This window comes from Epinephelus lanceolatus, chromosome 23 (assembly GCF_041903045.1).
Source record: "Epinephelus lanceolatus isolate andai-2023 chromosome 23, ASM4190304v1, whole genome shotgun sequence".
In the NCBI taxonomy this organism is placed as follows: Eukaryota; Metazoa; Chordata; class Actinopteri; order Perciformes; family Serranidae; genus Epinephelus; species Epinephelus lanceolatus.
The window spans coordinates 12,926,336-12,949,210 of NC_135756.1; the positions used below are offsets into that span (position 1 = coordinate 12,926,336).

Here is a 22,875-nt window from a genome sequence, read left to right on the forward strand (position 1 = left end):
ATATATGGACTCTCTTTCCATGGATTTACCACATATTTCGATGGATTTTCACACCCGCAGCTCGACACTTAATTCCACAGGTCCACTGTGTTTGAGCCGATCCCAAAAAAAGTGGTCAAGTTGCAGGACACAACAAGCTAACGTTATTTATCACCAGCTGAAAAAAATATATCGAAGATAATTTCATTCATGAACAAATTCGACACTGTGGTCAGAAATGAAGGAAGATGCAACCGCTTTGCACAAAGAACATCAGGCTTAGCAAGCTAACACTTAGCTAGCATTAGCTTAACAGCTAAGTCACTTTTTTAACAAATAAATACAATTTAAAAAGCATTCACAATTTTTCTTAATTTAGTATTCCCATGACTTTAGTTAAACAGTGAATTGTGACTTGTTTAGGACTTCAGACTTACTCGTGACTTGCAAAACAATGGCTTAGCCTCACCTCTGCCATTAAATATGAGTGTTTGCCTTTGATTTAGGATTGTGAAGTCATAACTTCATGAGTAAATAATGACACAGCTCACAGGGAATATGATGCCAAGATAGGAAATCTTTTATTACAGAGAAAAAAAACTTTTCTTCCAAAATATAGAAATCTGTACAACTTCCGCACAATCAATTTACATGAACTGTACAAATTTACAGCAGTTCATCACAACATACCCAAGGAAAAGAAACTGAACACGATAAAGATGTACTGACATGAGATCACAAGATAGACAGCTTTTCTTCTTGGGTAAGCTCAGATTTTTTTGTCTATTTTCTGGTTTTGTACGTAAATAGAAAAAAAAAGGAAAAACTGAAAAGAAAAAAAAACAACAAAAGGATACGTCTACACTTACAGATCATGGAAACTAAGTTTTTTTTTTACCAAAACAACTTTGGTCCTTGCCAACACTCCCATCACGAATGGCTTCACTTACGAAAAGCGTTATCCATGTTAAAAGATGAAATACAAAAAGGAATAAATCTAAAAACACCTCAGGATAGCAATTATTGGCACTTCCCATGTGTAATGTTATGTACTCTACCATATGTTGTACAGTTACAATACATTCTACAATATGTAAAACACCTCAAATGTGAAAGTGGCAATAATTCAACTCATCGATGACAATTTTTGACGACGACAACGACAACAACGAAACTGCTGTTCCCTTCCTGTTTCATGTCTTAACATGCACAACTTCTCCACACGGGTATTTATTGAATGTCCGAGGCCTGAGTTTGGCAATACATTCCAGGAGAGACTCCTCGCGTCTCGAAAAAAAAATGTCACACAACTTCAACTTGACATATTTAGTGCATTTTATGTGCTATTTTTACCTCTGACTACTCAAAGCACTCTCACGACATTTCTGTAACCTATGTGCGCTCAAGCTGAATGGATGCCATTTAAATAATCAATATTACTGAGGACTTAAACCATTTTGGGTGGTGGTGGTGGTGGTGGTACAGTTGAGAAGGTGTCTAGGGGGATTTTTTGACATTTTTGTAGCTTTAAAAAAAACGGTCAGTTAAAAGTGGGTTAGATCACCAGACTAAAAATCCTCTTAAAAAGAGAGGATGAAGAGGAGAAAATGGGGATGGCAGAGTGGAAAGATGAGAAAATCTACCAGTGTGACTGTAAAATACATCAAGAGAAAAGTGAGACGAGACGATCGCCTCGTGTCCGAAATATAGACCAATCTCATAACATCCTGTCACGTGACATAAAAAGCTATAATGGAGCAGCGTGATTTTAAAACGGGTGTCCACCATGAAAGCTCTGGGCTCCCATCCCAGCGAGCTCCTCTCCATCTGGCCAACATGGAATCACTGCTTTTCACAGATTGCTGAAGGGAGTATCAGCAGAGAGCAGGGGAAGGGAGTTAGGGGGTTGCAGTGCGTCAAAGGCTATAGCTCTATTACCCATGATCCTCTCAGGCTTAGGGGAGCTTAAACACCCATAGGTCTGGTGATGAGCGGTGAACCAGCCTGCCGTGACAGATTTGGCCGCCGGCTAAGGCGCCGAACAGCGCCCGAAGCCGGCCCAGCATCTGTTCCAGCTTGCTGTTAACCAATCAGCCCCACAACCAGGAGTGAAATGGGGGTACGTCAGACAGCCATCACACCCTTTCATATGTAAACAAAGTTGCTACTCAAACTCAGTAATCAAGTGCAGCGCATTCCAGTGAGATGAAAACAATGGCCTAGTACCCTCAATTCTTCATCTTTGATCCATGTTTCCTCGTCTCTCACTAGCCCCCCTAGTGCAGCTTGTGCACGCCAAGCGCGTGTGCTGGTTTGTTTTTTATCCATCACTGCTGAGGGAGGGTCGAGGACTTGGTGGGGGGATGTTGAATAAGTCCAGAGAGGGGGCTGGAGGGATTTTAGCTGCCCTGGACAAAAAGAGTCCGGCCCTGGCCCCCTCTCTCTCACACCAGCTCCCCATCCCCGCCTTCTTCTACCCAGCTCCTCGCGGTGATGGATGATGATATGTGTCACATTAAGTCTACCTGCATCCACAGGGGGTCAGCTAGCAGCATGCTGGCTTGCTTTTGGCTGAACAGGAGGTCTGAGCTGAGGGGTGATATGTGGCACTTGAGGCACTCTAACCCCCGCACCCGTCCGGGCGAGGGGGGGATTTGAAGCTGCCAGGCTGGAATATGGACGCCTCCAGCGAGCGTCCGGGCAGCACATGAACCAGGCCGGCTCACGTAAGCCTGAACATAGTTAAAAAACCACGAATGGCTTCATGACAATGAGGTCTTCGTAAGGCAATGCACCTCCACTGCACACATAAGTCTCCTTTTTACCTTGGAAATAGAAATGAAAAATAGAAGGCTGACAAGGCCTGGTGTTGTTGTTTTAAATTCAAGTTAAAATTAATCTCTGAACAGTCGGTGCTCCAGACCTCCCTTTGGCCAAAGTCTCACACAGTCATCACTTAGTCCAGACCTTTCAGACTAACTTTTTTTTTCTATCAGCAACACAAATCACCATCTGTGTGTGTCTGAGGGGGGAAACAGCTTAGCTCTGCATCCTGCCAGAGCGAACAGTGCCATATGAACGGATGACAGAATGTTTCTAACATACCACCAAAAATACTCTCCGCCTAAAATCAACAGCTCTGAAATGTTCACAAATACAGTGTAAAAAAAAAAAAGTTGAAATCCAGAGTTGCACACTCCCGATTCAATAGACACGAGTCTACCCCGACATGGGAGCTACAGTATGAACAAACGGCTAAAAATCTGGGGCGGGCAATAAAAACGGCGTGAAAAGATGACATTCGAATGGATGGAATGCAGGCGATTTTCTCCTTTTAAAAAAAAAAGTACACATCCCACACAATCTCACGTCAAAGTGCATTCAATGTCAATTCTAACAGGGCCACCAAATGACCAAAATTTGGGTAAAAGAGGCCCCCCTTTTTTGCTACACTTTGAATTTTGGTGATGCAGGAGATGACAAAGTGGTGGGAGGGGGGAAAAGGGGGCAAAATTAACAACACAGGAACTTGATTGTGATTTTCAACAACATTCATTAACTTGGGGGGAGGGGGGAGGAGACGCATCCCCTGCCCTCCCCCCGCAAAGCTACACATACATGGGTGATGTGAGGGCGACAGTGCAACAGGACACACCGGTGTCCACAGGTGTCACAACACATTCCACTTGCACTTACATACAGGCCGACAGACCGTTGAGATGAAGGTTTTCTGAGGCTCGTGTTGATGGTAAAAAAAGGGGAAGGAGGAGAAGTTGAGACCGGAAGCCTTTTTTTTCCAGCTACAAGATAAAGAAATTCCCTGTGGTCCAAAAAGGGGGGTCTTATAGAAAATAGAGATGCTCTCATTGGGTGTTTCTTTACCTTGAGCTTGGATTGTGAAAGGCTCAGTCTGAACGCCAACTTCCTCCCTGCCCAGGAAATAAAACAAACTGAATAACCTCTGGATTTTGAAATTCAAGGGGTAGTTCCTGATAAAAACTCCTTACAATTTAGGGTTTGGTGTTTTGCGGTGGTGTGTTGAACGTGTACCCATAGTAACCACAAGTAAGAAAGTGCAAAGTCAAGGATAGCCCCTTCAGAGATGGAGCTGATCACCATGTTGTTTACAGTCGAGGGGGGGTAAGGGGAGCCAGTCTCCATGGGGGTTCCTGGTTGGTTGGTTGGTTGGTTGGTTGGTTTAGCTGCCCCAACAGTTCCATTTCCACAAAGCCTCTCCTAGAAAAACGGAGTGCCCAGCTGATCCAATGACACAACAGAACAGATGATAATGGGGGGAGAGGGTAAAAAATATCAAACCTACAAGGTTTCCATCACCTGGACGATAGGCCACATCCTCTGTGTTTTTTTTCTTTTTTCTTCTTTCACTATTTCATTTCATATTCTTAGCTTTAAAAAGGCTCACCCTGATCTGATCACACGATCTGACCAGCCACGACGTGACCCTGAACAAAAGTAGGCCGGGGATGGTGACGGTGTGTGCCTTTTTAACTGGACACAGTCATCATATTGTAGGCTTTGGAGGGACTGGCTCTGCCCAGCACCATCAGTTCCTCCTTGCAGCTGATGTGACTGTCCACCATGGGGCTCACCACCCCGCTGTTTCCTGAGGGGGAACTGGCGGTGGCCATTGTCGGCATTCCTACGGAGCAGGGCTGCGACTCATACAGGACGCAGATGGAGCCGTCCTCGCCGATGCGGTAGGACACCTCGAAGGGGTCCACCCAGAGCGTGAGCTCACTGGGCAGCAGCAGGTAGAGTTGCTGGATGGTCAGGCCGATGCGCTGGCCCGCCTGCCCCACCAGTGGGTCCATCTTGTGGTTGATACGGATGCATCTGTAACCCGAACCCTTGCAGGGCCTGTCTGGGAACCAGTGGTGCTTATATTGCTCTGCAGGGATAAACAGAAGAGAGAGGACAGAGAGAAAGTTTAGCTTTGGAGTGATAACCATCGGGCAGCTTGTGATAACATGTAATGTGGGCAAAATTACGTCATATGCACTGATGTAGGTCCAGAAAGGGACGCCAGTGATGCCCAAGGAAAATTTTTCATAGGGGTAGCCACTGAAAACCAAAAGCCATGACTGGATTTCAAGAATTCGCCGATGCTGTTGAAGTGTATAGCAAGTTTAGGAGAGTTAAGGAATCACATACTGATATATGATGTGCATGTGTTGGGCGATTCATTGTTCTACTTTCCTTAATAAGACACATATAGAGCTTTAATTTGAAGGAGTACATTTATTGTTAAGATCAAATTGTTTACTAGGAACAACCCTCAAACTTAGGGGAGATCTGTGGGTACCAATCGAACCAATTTTTAATCAGATATCTCAAGGTGACGGTTCAAGGGACCAAGATAAAAATGGCTACGCGAGTTGCTCCCTCGCCAAAATTAGTCTCAATTTGAAGCATTATTTAGTCTTCTTCCCAACAAGCTATGTCGACATAGTTGCCCTTGAGGGATGCCTTAGGGTGTGCAGTATCAGACGATACCACTGCCTTGAAGCTAGCTTAACAAACATGTGCACCACGGCCTCTTAAAGACAGCAACATCTGCCTCCAATTATTTTGTCAGCCTTGCCCCCCCCCCCCCCCCCCCTCCCCGCCTTGGCCCCCCCATTCCCTCTTTAGGAGCACCACTGTTATACACAGAAACTGTGTATAACAGCTGTGCAGGTGAGAGTCTGCAGCTCACTGAGGGTGTACAAAGGTCGAAGCAGGAAGCAGACAGACTGTACTTTGTCTTTAACGGGTCCTGGTGATTTACTTGACACATGATGGTTGTAAAACTGTTTAAAGACGGGAGCACCATAAAAAGAAAATCAAACTCAATGAGAAATGTGTGATACATCCTGTTTGTTATATTGGTTATGATTAAAATCTGTAAAGGTTCATATAATTTTTTTTTTTTTATCTCAAATCATTACTGCCTGTCTGAGTGAGTTAAAAAAATCTGGGTTGTCTCCAACTGTTAAATAAGAACAGGCTTAATGATTACGATTACGAAGAGTAGATCTTAATCTCGTGTGTTGCTGTTTGGCCAGGAGGCAACTTAGGTGGTTATAAAACAAGATATGATCGGACTTGTCAAAATAAATATATTATGGAAAAAGCATTAACTTTAATTTGCTACATAGAACTATTGTTGTATGAAGAGAATTATAATCTATTTACTGTGGGTGTGTTATTGCTGTAGTGACGAACTGTTCCTGTGGATGTTTTACAAATGTCAGGGTTGGCTGGTTTAGTTTCTAAAACACTAAATGTTCTTATCTAGACTTTAGCACAGGGTGTAGTTGCAGCAGGAGAAGAAAGAAAAACAACACTACCTGTTCGAGGCCTGATAAGCAGCCATAAACAGGCGGCCAGCGGCACCCTGGGCCTACGTGACAAAAAGAGGGCCACTGAATTGCACAATCCCTCCCCTGGCCGCCGTCGTCAGTGTCACAAAGTCTCCCATGACTGGCTGAACAAAAAACACCAAAAGTGTCGAAGTCCCAGCCAGCCATCTGGGATGCCTGGCTCCGCCTCTAAAAGGGACAGAACCCTATTTTTCTTTTTTCTTCTTGTCTGTGTGGAAGTTTTTCTGGCAGTGCAGTGAAACTGGTGACACTGCTCATGGTGTGCTTCAGGCAGTTTAGTGGTTAAGATGATGAGAGGAAAATGAGACTGTTGAGTGTGTGAGCGAGTGTTTGAGGAAGTAAAACATGGCTCAGTCTTTCCTTGCAAGTTCACTTTCAGCACGTAAAAACTTGAATTTTCTTTTGAGGGTAGTTTTTTAACTCTTTTCTCTCCTGACACACACCTACCCCTCATTTACTGACATCCATACTGAATTCCCATTGATGCTACCTTTTATTGTGGCCTAAGAAAAACAGGGGAAGCAAAGTAGGCCAGCATTCAGGTCAGGGGCCCGGAGGCCACCTGTATGCATCCACAGGATAATAACCCCCCTCCCTCCCCTTTGTCTTATCACTGACGGCTGTATACTGCTGAGCTAATGGAGGGGCTGGCACAGGTGAAAGAGCACAAGAGGCTGGATGATCTTTCAGCCTCGGACTGAGCCACAAAGACTGCTATACCTTCAAACCCTGGAGCAGCTGGGGAAGGATCAGCTCAGCAGGGCCTATTCTTAAAAACGAGGGCACACAGGAGGAAGGGGGGGGGGGGGGGGGGGGGACAAACAGGGGGACGATGAAGTAAGCAGACAAGTGTGCGCTTAACCTTAAGAGTTTGAGAACGAACGTAAGATGTTCTGTTTTGGCCCCTATCCGCCGGCTCCTTAGGTATTTTCCATTCCATTTGTTTACTGGAAGTTCGTCAAATCATGCCTCCAGTGATAAACAGGAGAACCGAAGCTCTGCTTTATACAATTACGCAACGATCGTGATTTCAATCTGGTCACAGGGACCAACTTCCCCTCGCTCAGCACAAACAAGAGGAGCTAGGCACCCAGCTTTTCAGCCCGCAGACACAATAGTGAGTGATTGTGATGTTTCCCTGAACAAAAGAGCTCTGGCTGGCCTAGTTTAGCGGCAACGAGCCCCCACAAGATACAACACACTCACTTTTGTTTCTGCCCCGTGCTCAAAAACGAGACATTTCACCTTTAATTAGATGAGAATCAGCTACAAAACCCGCTTGTTATAATTAATGTTTATGTCCACTAAACACAGGGAGGGTTACATTTCATTCCAGTGGATTTCCCCTCCATTTCCTCCCCGATTACGCCGCCTCCACCTTTAATGTCCTCCTATAGGCGCCCACCAGAAAAAAAACAACCCATCCCCCACTCACAGGCCTCGGAGCTGACTCCATTCAGCTCCCAACTTTTGTCTTGTTTACAAACAGACGTGGATTCGAGCTCGCGTGGACATTTTTTTGTGAATGTGGCTTAAAATTTCCTCCCTAAAAAATCAACATCATTTCACACAGGCAATTATAAGCCCTCCTAAATCAAATTACAGCCTATCTTTGGCACCAAATGGTTTTGTATTGTTCTTTTTCCGCCTCACATAAAGAAAATATGCTATATTCTCATTATAGAAATACTTTTCCCAAATGTTTTTGTATTTACTGGCATCCTGCAAAGTACAGAGTGTTTATCACTGAGCTCCTCATTGGGAAAATGTAGGTCATCTGCTTAGTCGATGGAGCAAGGCAGATGTATAGCAGCTTTAGAGCTCTGAGGCTGGAATGTGTTTACAGCAGGAAATGACACACAATCCCCGAGCAGCTCTGTTCTCACAAACAATTATAATACTCAAAGTAGGGTGAAACTAAAAGCGGATGTTAAGGCTGAATTTCCTGAAAGATACATGCAAGAAAATGATTTGCATTCACTGTAAATAGTGAGTGTTTGAAAATGTGCCAATTAAAATGTAACTGCATGGTCTCAATGTAAATCCTACACAAAGGCGTATAAATGTGTGTATAAAGGGCATTAACACACACTGAAACACACACTAGTCGCCAAATATGATGTTTTCTATTACATATTTTGTATTAAAACTGCAAATTCTAGCCTATTAATACCTGTGTTGGAGTTTTTTTTAATTAAATTCGAGGTGCTTTTCATTATTAACCTATTTCATCCAACGCATTACGTAATTGAGCAGCATCACTGGGGGCTGTTTTGCTCAGTTGTCTGAGAGCTTTATCGACTGAGGCACACTTCCTTGTTTGAGCTTCTTTCCCTCCCCCTCCTCCTCCTACTCTCCTTCTTCTTCGTGTTAGTCCAAACAAAGTAACTCATCCAACTGCCTCATTTTGTATTTTTGAGAAAAATATTTACTATCATACTATTTCAATCCAAAACCGACGGTGTTAGATCACTGGTTGTGTTTATAGTCGGTTGTTTTTTTTCCCTCTCCGACGTGCGCAAACAGTGGTGCGCGTCAGCAGCGCTGATAGTGATACTTAGGGAGAACAAAGAAAGGCTTCTTCTGAGTCATTCTCAACCCGATTAAAAGCTGATTCTAAACTGCAAATGCTGCAACAAACGCTAAATTAAATATGTTGGAGTGTAGATTATAATATGACGTGTTTAAAGGTGGTATTTTGTGTGCGTAAAATGGATAATTTATGGTTTCCTTACCTGCCAAAATGTCCTGTAAGCTTTGGCTGAATGTTTGGACCTGTCGATCGTTTACGTGTCCTTTTACCCGCAGAAATCTCGACAGAAATCCCACGGCGGCGCTGATCTCTGGTTTCATCGTTCCCCGGGCACAAAGGGTATGCATTGAGAAAGGCAACGGCGACGATCCGTGCGCTTTTCTTGGTGTTTTCTGTTTTTTCTTTACGTGTTTGTCCGACTCTTGCGCTCCACTTCTTCCGAGCAGGGGTCCTTATCTGTTGGCTCTTGTGTTGTTTCTCTTGGCATTTATTTCTCGAGGTAGAGGGGAGTTTTATTCAGAGCGAGTCCGTGCGCCAGGACGGTACAGTGTTGGGAAATAGACGCCTGTTGTTGGTAAATACAGGGGGGGTTGGGGGAGGTCCCTTGATGCCACGTTTACCGACCCTCCACTGGTACTTTCCACCTCCAGAGTGAGGCTGTTGGAGCGGCGCAGCGGCTTTATATAGCGCCCCCTCCCTCCCCACGGCTCCGACACAAGCTGCTACAGCAACAACAGCTCACCAATCCCGGCCCGGCCTCCGTCTGACGAGCCACATATAGGCGGAGTGCGGCGGCCGCGTCACCGCTCTGAAAATAAACAGAGGCGCATACCCAGCATGAAGCCGCGCTGCGTTCAGGGGCTGTCGGAGGAAAGGAAACAAAAGCAAAGGACAACAAAGAAAACACATAGAAGTTGGAATCTGCAGCAGCACCTAAAACTATCTTGCTTTTCTTTTATATCAAAACTCAATGTGAAACCAAGTGCTGACAGGAAATATAGTTTAATGTGGGCCTACACCAGTGGCTCTCGTGGGATTTTGTCATAACCACACATTATTATTGCAATATTCAACTGGGCCTACACAGAAAGTTATGAATGAATCTTTAATTGACTGTGTCAGTATGTTGTGTGCACCCATTTCCTCATAAAAATGTGATTTAATTCAGTTTAATTAAAACAAAACCTTCATGGGGGAACTAGGTGTGTAATTTCTTTATCTTTTAAGTGTACCCTTTGTGTATGAAATGTGCTGAAAATTTAAACTAGCTTTGGCTCGCCTAAAATCTGCTATACCAAAACAGACAAAGTCGAGAATTACATTTTCCAAAAAAACAGTTTGTATCAACATTTTAAATTAGTAGGTTTTGGATTGTGTGGGCCGAAATCTGTCTTGATTTTCTTGAATGGCAAGAAGCCCTCCTCCTCCTTTTCCATCCTCCATGCAGAAAACATTCCAGCAGGTCGTCCTGACGGCCTGTAGGAGTTTAGCATGCTGACCAGCTGCCTTTGTCTCATTCCCTCCCCCACGTCTCTCCCCCTCTGCTGTGTCTAATACAGGCACAAAAACCTACAAAATAAAAACACATCACACTGTTTAGCTCATGTGATGGGTACTTAGTATAAAATTAAATTGTTGTGAAAACTGTCCTGTGAAAACCACGTAACCCCAAAACTTCAACAGTTCATGAACTAAAAAACCTGCTTTCAGCTTTGTCACAATGACTTTTCAAACAGTCCGAAGGGTTTATTTGGTTTCTTTCTGGGCACCAGTGTTTTTGTCAGTTGTTCCCAATGTCCCAATGTGGAGAGGGCGTATAGCTCCAGCATCTTTTTTCAGTGTCCTCCTCCTTTTTTGTGCTGCAGCTGGCCCTTTTTATCATAGCGATCACGATATAAAGCCACTACCAAGTCCCTTCTTTATGCCACCTTTGCATTTTTACACAAAACCAAACAAAGGCAGCATGATGCCGCCCCAGTGTGTAATTTTAGACATCATGCTGGTATGCCGGCATCGTGGTGCGACATGCAACACAACAGCATCGTCCTCTTGGGTGACATATAATATACGTGTTGGCAGTGCTTTGTGAACAAAAACGATGGCATTAACATGGCAATGACAATCATTTACATCCCTCATATGTGGCGTCTGTTCTTGCTCTCTGCTTGGAGGGTAAGGAGCTTCCGTATCTCATGGTCTCCTTACCCTCCAAGGATATTTCCAGCTGCTCTTCTTCCTCTTCGAGCTGCTAACTGCTTCTAGCTGCTTTTAAATCTCTCAGGGGCAGGTTGCACACATAACACGTCATCAAAACATCACACCCATCACGTCCATGTTTCCATCCTGCTGGCTGTAGCTTTCACACAGACGTTAATTTGGCACTGTTACTACCTCCACGGTCACCTTAAAGACGAGAATACTCTGGCGCCCCATTCCACAAGCAGAGTTTGCAAGTTGTCCCCGTGTCAGCATGGGTTTTCTCTGGGTACTCCGGCTTCCTCCCACAGTCCAAAGACATGCAGGTTAATTGGTGACTTGGAATTGGCCGTAGGTGTGAATGTGAGAGTAATTGGTATTGAGAACAGCAAGGCGGAATAATGGCGAGACGTTCTCGCCTTGAACAGTAGTGTAAAAGGGGCTATTGAAATTTCAGAATAGTGCTGGTGTCGTCACTGTTGCTCCTTTATAGCCAGCCCATCATATGCGACAGGACTCATCACCCTGGTAACCCTGTGAGTGTTGTGCTTTTATCACCATACTGATACAGAGATGTCTTGTACAAGCTTGTTAGCTGTGTATTCATACCTCTGTGAACGTAGTGCTAATAAAAAAAAAGAGCTGGGAGCATAAATAAAGCTGTGTTAAAGATTCCAATATTTCCCTTATTAGGAGTTGTTAGGCCCATATAATATGTGGTGTTTTTTTTTTAAAAAGTAGCACAAATTTAAAAGCTATTTATTTTTTATGCTGTTTTCGAACGGCAGGATCTCAGTCTGGAACAAGAAACTTGATTGTAAACAACATTTGGGCCCAATAGGTTGATAGACAGTTTATGGAGCTGTTTGTTCAAGTTATGGTTTTATTGCTCGAGGCTAGAAAACAGGTGTGTGTGTGTGTGTGTGTGTGTATGTAAGACTGAGACAGGAACAGAGGGCATTATCTCAGTATTCTGTGTCACCTCTGTGGTTTTTTCCTGCTCTCTATCTCAGTGTGTGTGTGTGTGTGTGTGTGTGTGTGTATCTGTGGGTGTTTATCCACATATGAAACAGGAAGAGTCTTGATCAACCGAAAAAGCACATCTTGTGTGACCCTGTCAAGCACAGACGAGGCAGCGCTGTGCCAGGAAGCAGTGAGACCTGCGTTCCTCTCAGAGTCCGGTCCCTACGTGCTCATTAAAATCAGTGGAAAAGTACAGGCTGCTGTGTTTGTTTGTTGCAGACGCAGTCACAATGACCTGCTGAGTGCTCCAATCATGATGCAATCAAACGGCCTCGGACCACATTGATTGGTTCAGCCGCTGACTGAAACGCACACAGAATGTAGATGTGTGTATATGCATGTGTGCCCAAAACTGACACACAGTAACCATCAGTGTAGAAGAGATTTAATCATGTAGCCAACTTAAATATTGTCCAGTATTTACTTGCTGTCACAGATCTGACCACCCAAACGGCGCTGAACCTGGCACCTTCTGCACCCAAGGTTGGCCTCGGTGGCTTCCTGTGTTTCCATAGGAAGATCCGCCACTGTATTCACTGTAGAAGAAGGTGTATTTTGTTAATCCCTGAGGGGAAGTTCAATTTCTTTCACTCTGTTGTCATATACACACAGGCCTGAAGTACACACACATGCTCAAACAGGACCTGTACATGCATTAAATGCAGAGATGTCAGAGCAGATGAGGGTTCAGTGCCTTGCTCAAGGAGGTGAACTGGCACCACACTCCACACTCCATACTTGGTCCCGACAGGAACTTGAACTGGCGGCACTCCACTTCCCAAGCCAAGTCCCTGCGGACTGAACTAATGCCGCCCCATACTGAGCTACTGCCGCAGAGGTGTGGACTCAAGTCACATGACTTGGACTTGAGTCACGAATTTAGTGAGTCATGGCTTCATTCAGACTCGAGCCTTTTAACTTGGAAATACTTGATTCCTTCCCCCAAAGCCCAAAGATGAAAAGTATGTTATTAAAAAAGTGTGCCATAAATCACTGCGGCAGCATCTAATCAAGTAGCAGGAGAGAACCATGAACGAGTAATGTTACGTTACTGAAGGGCTTGTAAAAAACTAAATTTATTTTTAAAAATTAAAAATAATTAGACCAAAGATAATTTTGTTTATGTCAACAAAACAAACAAAAAAAGAAAAAAATTAACTATGACAGTATTCCTGAGAAGGAAATGTATGAACTATTCTTATCTAACGTACACATTTATTTCCAACGACACTCAGTAACATGAAATAAAATGATAGACACTAAACTGTTTTTTATTATGGGAAGATAATTGTAAAGTTCAAAGGTTTATTTAATGCTGACGTTCGTGAAGAATGATAAATGCTTCTTTAGAAACATTGGTCAACAGCTGTGACATTTGGCAATAGTGCACCAGTATGCAAAATTAAAGTGTCTCACTCTTCACTGGCCTTTTCATAACCACAAACACTGACTCACTTCCTTGTCATGTCAGGCCTTCCCGTGTGCACAGTAAAATCCTCAAATCACATACAAGTTCACACATGTGTAAACCCCCACCTCTTTACCACACACCTTCATAGTCACAGTTTCACCCACAGTTACACACCACTGTGATATTTTATGAAACAGTGGAGAGTTTCGGTGTGTTACAGAAGGCCTGGACATTTCAAGCCAACACATACCCCGTTTGTTACATTAACACATGTTGTAATTTAACACAGAATTTCCTTTTGCACATGTCATTTCGCTTTAGGTTTATCTCGAGATCTTCACATGTAAGCTGTGACTTTTCACTTTACTCCTACATTCCTCTTACAGCGAAATATCTTCAAGCCCAGGCAAAGTATCACTGACCCAATCCAGTCTAACGTCCATGAGAGTTTTAGCTGAGTCTGCCATTTAGGAGTTATTTACAATATGCTGTGTTTTCATAATTACATTTTGCAGTGTGTTAAGCTGATACAAACCAACATCTAAAAATAAAAAAAAGTTTATAAAAAAGTTTCAAAACAGCCACACAAATTCCTTGAGCATAATCCTCGTATCTGCTTTACGTCAGTATGTTGCTGACATTGATATTTTTGCCAGAATATGACAATAGTAATTGCACAATTTCAACTCTGTGAAGCTCATCAGTAGCTTCTATTGTTTATAGAAGAAGTAAGTAGTTTAGTGAATTACCTAAGAGTCAATTGGTCCTTTAAAGCTGGTGTCATTGGGCAAAAATCCCATATAAACTTTCAGCATATTGTAACTCAAATGGTCTGACAGAACTCTGAACTTCTGCACATTCTCTTGGCTCTGTTGTCAGGCTTTAAAATCAAGCCCATGGAGGGAGACTTTGTTAGTCTGACAAGCTTTGACAACACCTATGACACCTATGACTTTGACAGTCATAGGTGATTTCAGAGAGAGGACGTTCCTTCTGCCTGTTTCATGAATGCAGCTGTGCATGCACGTCCCTTCAGCCTCATTCCATGGTGGAGAATCCTGCAGAGAAAGTTGCTCTTCCAGCATTGGTAACAACTGCTTACACTGCAAAGCAACCCAAAAGACAAAGACAGACTTACCAAAAGGAGAGTCTGATAGTAGCTGAAATAAAACGTGTCAATATCGGCAAAGCATTTCAGAGATGGAGAGAAAATGTTGCTAATGGTTGAGCCTTCTGCTAAGCGGTGCCAAAGGCTCACAGCTGAGGCTTCATGTTCATGTTTATATAGCTAATGTTAGCCTTGAATCACAGTATGTCCTCCACCGCTACAGACCACCTTGCTGGGGTGAAAGTGGGCAGCAGCTCCTGAGATGGACCCTGCAGCAACCTGAATCCAGCCAGTGCAAACCCTAGCTCCAGAAGATTGAACAGCCCTGACTGCCCGCTAGATAGGCAAACTTTCTGTTGCTGCTGTTACACAGGTTAGACCAGGCGCTGCTGCTTGCCACTAGCCTGCTGTGACACCTGGCATTGGGGGGTTTGCGCTGGCTGAATTCAAGCTAATACAGCCACTAACCAAGGGTCTTCTCCAGAGCTGCTGCCTGCTGTCCTCGTGGAGGAGCAGTCCATAGTGGCAGAGAGTGAGGTGGAGGGACTGTGGAGTGGCTGGCTAGCTAATTTTTGTCCGAATGTGGTCTAAAAAACAGAGAGGGAGAGTGGGGAAGGAAATGGCAATGAAATAGGATTAAATATATCATTGTATGGAAGACACTGGGTTACTGTATGAAGTGTGTGCATGTGTCTGTGGTTGTCTAGTGGGAGGGGCTTAGGGTCAGAGAGGGAGAGCTGCAGGAGGAGGGTGTATTTTCACATTCTGCGTAGGGCTGTAGTCTCCTGGTCGACTAGTCAATTTTCAAAACACCCCTGTTGTTGACAGAAAGTTGAACTCGTCCACCCTCACACTCAGCGTCGCGGTGACACAGACCTCCTGTCTGTAAGCTGAAACCATTTCCCTCAGCAGAAACGAAGCTTGTTTAATTTCACAGATAGGAAACAATAAATTGTGAAAACAGTAAAGCCTCCACTAAAATACCATTTTAAGTCGTGTGTGTGATCTGTCCTTCAGGGATTTATACTTTGGGATTTATCCAGGCTTCATATGAACAGAGGAAATCTCCGCTCGTCGCTAGGCTAATGTATACCATGTAAAATGCCATAGGCTGGCGCTAATAATGTTAGCATGTTGTATTTGCTTGGAAAACTTGTTTAGTATAAGACGGTTGTTTTGTCGGTGAATGTTGTGAGTTGTAATGGAGCCAAATTATGTACCGTTACCTTTGTTACATGTTGCTGTTGTCCCTGGTTTTATATGAGAAGAGGAAAAGACCGCTAGACGCTTTGCTAATTTATACAATGTAAAATTCCCTAGACTTGTGCTAATAACGTTAGCATGTTGTATTGGTGGGGGAAATGTGTCCAGATAAAGACAAGTGTTTGTCTATCGGTTCTGCGATTTATAGTGAAGCCAATTTGCGTACTTGTGTTTGAAATTGTCCCTATTAAGCCATGTTTAATGTGTGTTTTGAATCAACTATAGCTATAAATAAAATTGGATTTGAAGTAAATTTTACAGCACTTAACACAGTCCTCCACCGCCAACTAGCGTTTTGGAGGTGTAACTGCAGAGTGACACAGACACACCACTGCAAAAGTAAAAATAACGTGCAGATTTTTATTTTTCCACGACTAATTGATTATTTGAAGATTATGTGCGACTTTAGTCTACCAAGATTTTCTTTGGTTGACTATAGTCCTAATTCTGCAATGTTTTTGCATTTTTCTAGCTTAAGACAAACAAAAGAGACAGAAGTGCATTTATCAGGCTGGTCATCAAGTGGAGAGCAATGCTGAGGCTCTAATGTGTGTAACCTTAGAGCAAAAGTTAGAAATGTATTGACTTTATTTTCTTGTTTTCAGGAAGAAAATTAAATGTTTGGGGTATTGAGGGACAGCTGAGAAATGTATTGCTGCAGAAGTGGTTTGAGAAGCTGTATCACTTTAGCTGTAATATGTTCAGGTGACACAAGTTGGCACCAATGTGTGCAGATGATTCACCACACAGTAGTAGCAGCTGAAGGAACTCGACTGTCCCCATTACTCCTGCAGGATTTCCCTCCTGGGAGAGCAGCAGCAGCAGCAGCAAGCAGGGGATTTGCAAGTAAGCCTGATAGCACACATCTGTACCACACACACAACAGGCAAATGCCTCATTACTGACAGTGTATAGGGGTGTGTGGTTGAGTTTTGGCAGCTCGGCAGGGGAGATAAAAGTGAGATAGGAAGAGAAAGAGAAAGAGAAAGAAAGTACATGCACAACAGAGGAGACTTGTGAAGGGTAATTAAACCTGGAAAACCCCCAAACCTTCCTGCTGGTTTTGATATATTAAAAGCAGAAAAAATACTGTGGACATTATGCACCTGGAACAGACACACACAGACTGCAGAAAATGTCCTGTACCACTGGTTGTTTTTAATGTGAGGGCCACCAGCGCTGGATAAAATATGGCCCTGGTAGTTGCCAGCCAAGGGTGGGGTATCCTGTCGTTACGTTGGGCCCTCAGTCAGACTAATGAATGGAGGCTTTTATCTTGAAACCGCACGTGAACGACAGTGGAGGAAAGAATGTCAGGTTGGGAACGAGGAGAGAGACCTTGGCTGCGTGCTAGCGTGGGCAGAGTTTTCCAAACATGGTGGTGAACACACATGGTGTGTATGCACACGCTTGGGCGAACATGAGGGCACACATACCAGGAGAGACACCAACATCTGCGGGTCATACAAAAGCTAAACTAACATAGGCTGTATTCATCCAGACACGAGACAAAACAACGCCCTGAGCATTCCTAGTACACACATAAACACATAAAAGAGATCTGAATAACATTCCCTCAGCGTTCACAGATAATTATCTGTCTCTCTGGGCAGGATCAGTTGGGTGCAGATCCAGTGTAAGTAAGCGCGCTCCTTTGTACAGTAGAATAATTGGGATTTTACACTGCCTGACTCACTTAGTGTGTTTGTGTCCACTCTGCAGAAACCTGATCATACCTCGACCATTTAGACAGTACCAGTGGTGTATTTAACCAAGAAGTTCAGTAGGCCAGAGTTAGACGTCCTTGTGTTTTACTTCAGTATATTATACTTTATCTGAAAACTACTAATCTTTGACTTAACAAAATGAGTAGGATAAGCAATAAAATGCACCCTTGTTCAAGTCAGTACCCTCTGGGGTTTTGATGTTATTGGTCTGGTATGATGATGATGGCTAATGCTAGCCAAAGTTGGATCTTGCACTATAACTGGCATTAGTGTATCATGACTTGGTGGTGGCTAATGTCAGCTAATATTAGCGAACCTTAGGTAGATATAGTATAAATAACATTACTGAATCAGGACTTAAAGGGACACGTTGCAGACTTTCAACCAGATCTGTGTCATCAGGGCAGATCAGGCCCCCAGGAAGTACACTGAGCTTTGAAGCCAATTTTCGTAGTGGTGGCCAAACAGTGGTACTGCAGTTTCTGGGGCTCGTCACGTGATGCCTTTAGGCCCAAAAAAATTTTCCCATAGACTTACATTAGGAAAAAAACTTCTGTAAATCAGTGGGTACATTTCTTTAAGCGTGACAGCCCCCGCGAAATGGCTTGCCCTCACCGTCAAGATTTAATTCATTCGGTCTGATAACACTGGTTAAGTCTAGAAGAGCTACAAGATGAAATAATTGTATCCCCATTCAAGATAGCGGAGCGCTAAACCAGATATAGCCGACTTGGCCAGCGGAAGTCTCCAGTGCACTTGCTCTATGGGGCCAATGAAGACCATGGAAATAGACCTTTTTTGGCTTCTTGCTCCACTTATCAACTTTCATATGAATAAATGGCCTCCAATGCAGTGTCCAAATCTCTCAATACACCCATGGTCAGGGCTTTAATTCTTCTCTACTTTTGCTACCGTTACATTGCCTAATGTTTTAGCATCTACCATTATCCAATAATTGTCGTTTGTGACTACAGTGGTTCAGCTAAAGTTATCTAAGCTCTCTCATATGAACTCCAGACCATGTGCAGAGAATCAGCCCCAGACAAAGGGCTTCATTTACTGACCTGTGCATAAATTAAGTGTGAATGGAAAATCACTGTTGGATTCATGACATGCACAGCAGCTGGTTTTGTATTTACCACCGTGCGTATGTTGGTGAATCAGAATCATTCTAAATTGACGGGCTTGTGCCCACTATCTGCAACCTGCTTACTGACACGCCCCCCATTTCTCTATACAAGGAAATAGGTTTGCCCAGAGGTGTATCATGGAGAAAGCGGTAATTCTATAAACATATTAAGACCCTGACACACCACTGTCACACCATCAGTGAGCGTCTGTGAATGTGAAGGCAGTTGGAAACAGCTGATAAGCCCTTTGTCAAACTCTGCAAACATGTTCAAACATGTCTCTGGTCTCTGATACACTCTGTCCTTAAGGCAGGGACTATGTTTCTTCCAGCAAGGTTAGATATGACATCATCAAATTCTTTCATATATCCTCCATGCCTATCAATTGGCGACCTGTTTACCAGTTGGCTTCAAATAAACATGTGCGCAATTGTATAAAATAACAACTGGAACAATTTTTATTGTTGATTTTTTTAAAATTAATTATTGATAAGGAAGAAAGGGTGTCAGTTTCATAGTTATGCAATACATTTGACCAATGCATTAGTAAAGTAAAGGTTTAAAAAATTGTCTATGAAAGCATTTTTGAATGATTACGGTTTTAAAATGTTATGCATTTGCTTGAAAGGCGTGTGTTTACACTTTGTAAGACAGCTGGGCCTTCATCATTGGTGCGTACTCATTGACTGAGGCAGTTCTAAATGTGTTTGCAGAGAACGAACAAATTCAGGTAAGAAAATCCTAATGAATCTCAGATTTCTACTAAACCGTTCATATGCATGGTTTAAACACAAATTGTTGCGTACACACTGTTTGTGAGTGAGGCCCATTGTCCGAACCTGCCCTTTCACACATGTAGAACACAACAGGAGATTGTCTGTTTCAGAGGCGTTCTCATTCATTCATTCATTCATTCATCTTCTAACCGCTTCGGGAACTGCCCATTGGTTCGACAGCCCATTGGTTCGACAGCCCATTGTTCCAACCATATTAAACTCATTGTTCCGAAGTCCGTTCCGAAATCATCACGATGCCCTATGGTTAAGGTCTGGTTAGGTTTAGGCACAAAAACCACTTGGTTAGGGTCAGGAAAAGATCATGGTGTGGGTTAAAATGAAAAGGAAAGTGACAAACACATAAGCCGTGAGCCTGCTCCGCCTCAAGCCGGTCGCGGCACACCATACGCCTGCCGCGAGCCGTTCAGCACCGCGGACAGTCGGACTAATGGGATGTCGAACCAATGGGCTGTTGAACCAATGACATGGACCCACCGCTTCATCCTCTTGAGGGTCGCGGGGGGGGCGTGAGGCACCTATTTTCACCTACCGGAAATAGAAGACAAATCACAGTGTTATGTTAATGTAGCTTGTACGTAATTTGGTCATAAACAGCCAAGTCTCTTGCTGTTTCTTGATTTGTCTGGCGATTTCAGAGTGAGTCCTGACCGACAGAAGTTCCTGAACCTTGGTTTGAGATGTATGTTGGCATCTTTATGTAAGTGACCCTAAGTGATGTTTGTGTTCTGCCGGTTTCGCCCCAGTCATATAATAGAAACGTCACCAGCACGCCCACTCACTTGCTGTGGATTCTCCGGACAATGACCTGCTCTATACATACATAGGCTCAATCGGACATTACACAGGCTGTCTACTGGGGAGCTGACAGGGTGAAGTCCATTTAACGTCAGTTCCATCTGATGCGGACATTGTGTGTCACCTACATTTGGGTAATGAATGTATAGGTTCAGGGTTTCAGTGCGTGTTTGAAAGGGGTATTACTACCTTTACTAAAATAATTGAAAGAAGACAAAAGACTGGCTTTAAATACTAAATAAACTTACATCAGCATTATAGGCTACCGTGTCCTCACTGGAACAGCATATTCTTGTTTGTTTCGGGGAGCAAAGAGCAGCTGTCTGCCGATGTGCTTATCACCAAAGTCAACACAACTCAATCTCACGCAGAGCAACCGCTGGATTGTCACTCCAAGAATGTAAAACAGTACTGTAAGTGTAGGGTTTGAAATATGAGTGATGTCACTGTGAGCTGTGAGTGTATGGGTGTGGCTGCGACGGGGTAATCACCTCTCAGAAAAACAAGTTGGAGAAACTCTCTACACCCTTCCCACTTTGATGCTCAGTCACTAGGAAGCAACTCATCTGAGAAAACCACAAACTTTCCATGATGCTCTCTGTGTCTCTCTGACTCTCTTTCACTGCTGCTGCTAATTCAAACAGGAAGCCTCTCCTACCGCTGGACTCTTGCTCCATGTGCTGTGGCTTGGCCTTGACTCGTTCACAAAAATGGAGCAACGTGCACACTGACTGCCTCGGGAACCAGTTTTTCTCCCCTGCTTCCCTGTTATATATTTTTCCCTACATCTGATTCAGCTTAACTCTCTATATTTACTTAATTCATTTTGAGCTTTAGGAACAGATAAATCCTCAAAGCAAAGCTGCCCTGAAGTAAGCACTATATGGCCTTTTCCATCTCATAGCTATAGTCCATTACTCTTTTTCTCACTTACAGCACTACAGAACGTCTTGAGTTATTCATGTTCTGTGCTTGGCAAAACAGCATGCACCGGCTTTAAGTTGGAAGGATTAAACTTGTCAGTAGCTGTACATATTGATGTCCAAATTATTCAGTTCCTTTTCCACTCATACATGAAGCTCTCCATGCCAAGTGACTCAGTTCCTTAATATTTTGAAGCCACAGACAAGAAGAGAGGACTCATACACTTTGGGTCTTTACCCATCTATGAGTTTAACAATATAAACCTTGTATAGTGTATATGTGTGTGTATGCGTCTGTGTGTATTTATAGCAGTGACATTTGAGATAGCGAGGGGCCTGCCAAGACCAGTCAAGTCTAGCTTTGAAAGCTGATTCCCGAATGTTCCCTTCAACGCCTTCATATGTTTGTGAATCACAGGTAGCACTGCAGTGAACTGAACAGCTCATGTGATAAATATGTCAGTTTATACCCCATATTAATTCCACGAGTCACAAAGTGTGTGTGTGAGTGTCGTGGTGTCATGGTTTTCACACACACTGTAATAAATAACCCACCAGCAGTTACTGTACCTTCAAACCATGCCATAATCCAACCCCGTGGGCTCCAAACTGCAAGATCATGATGTAAGATACACCTTAGCTGCATATAACTTGTTTGCTGATGACCTGCATTGCCTTTTAAGGATGTTCAGCTTGGGCCATTGCATAATAATAAGGGCTGTATACCTCCTGTACCACCAAAACTAGATCCAGGCACTGAACATGGTGCCCTTGAATACTCCACTGGAAATCTATCTATTGAGGATTAAATACTCACTTTCTGTAGCCTTGAGAGGTGAGGAGTTTGCACAGCAGCTGTAGTCAGAAGTTTTAACGCATTCAAATGACAAAAACATCCTTAGAAACTTGTCAAACCACGTCTAAGCAAAATTAGTGGCATGGCAATAGGGATTACAATGTTGATCAGTTGCTTGGTCCACAAATTTGGTCAAGACTGAAATATCCAACAACCATTTGAAAGATTTGCTACTTAAATTTGGTATATTCTCCTTTGAATGAATTTATGTTCATGATCCACTGAGTTTTCATCTAACACCATCATTTGGTCTAAACTTTATTCAAATACTTTGGTTTATGACGAAAATACCAGCAGGTTAGGACACTCTCATCAGCTGTTAGCAAAGGTTAGCATGCTAACGTGCTAAACTTAGACCAGACATCTATTTCCATCCACTTATCTGGGGCTGTGTCGTGGGGACATCAGGCTAGGCAAGGTATTCTAGACGTACCCCTCCCTAGCAACATTTTCTAGCTCCTCCTAGGGGATCCCGGGGCGTTACCAGGCCAGATGAGATATATAATCCCTCAAGTGTGTTCTGGGTCTACCCCGGAGCCTCCTACCAGTTGGATGTGCCCAGAAAACCTCTAACAGGAGGTGCCAAGGAGGCATCTTGATCAGATGCCAGAACTACCTCAACTGGCCCCCGTGGTTCAACGCAAAGGAGCAGCGGCTCCACTCTGAGCTCCCTCGAGATGTCAGAGCTCCTTACTCTATCTCTAAGGCTGAGCCCAGCCACCCTGCGGAGGAAACTCATTTCAGCCACTAG

At 43.6% G+C, this 22,875-nt stretch overlaps 1 protein-coding gene and 1 long non-coding RNA gene across 2 annotated transcripts in view; both read right to left on the reverse strand.

The window, feature by feature from the left end:
• Positions 1–536: 536 nt before the first annotated feature.
• On the reverse strand, positions 537–9,598 carry btg1 (B-cell translocation gene 1, anti-proliferative). The gene is made up of 2 exons (XM_033614481.2): positions 9,098–9,598; positions 537–4,888 (listed from the first exon to the last, which is right to left on the reverse strand). Exons 1-2 carry the CDS (start codon positions 9,240–9,242, stop codon positions 4,485–4,487), a joined length of 549 nt encoding a protein of 182 aa, XP_033470372.1. The 5' UTR covers positions 9,243–9,598; the 3' UTR covers positions 537–4,484.
• A 3,788-nt stretch (positions 9,599–13,386) lies between these two features.
• LOC117249121 (uncharacterized) overlaps positions 13,387–22,875 on the reverse strand; it is a 73,903-nt gene continuing 64,414 nt past the window's right edge. The window contains exon 4 of the long non-coding RNA XR_013490436.1: positions 13,387–14,628. This is a non-coding gene — a long non-coding RNA (uncharacterized LOC117249121). The remainder of the gene's footprint in view (positions 14,629–22,875) is intronic.

Bases quoted from the DNA above. Each gene is read 5' to 3' on its own strand.
- btg1 (XM_033614481.2), bottom strand. From the start codon at position 9,242: ATGCATACCCTTTGTGCCCGGGGAACGATGAAACCAGAGATCAGCGCC. The intron at 4,889-9,097 runs GTAAGGAAACCA...TTATCCCTGCAG, and splicing joins CTTACAGGACATTTTGGCAG to AGCAATATAAGCACCACTGG.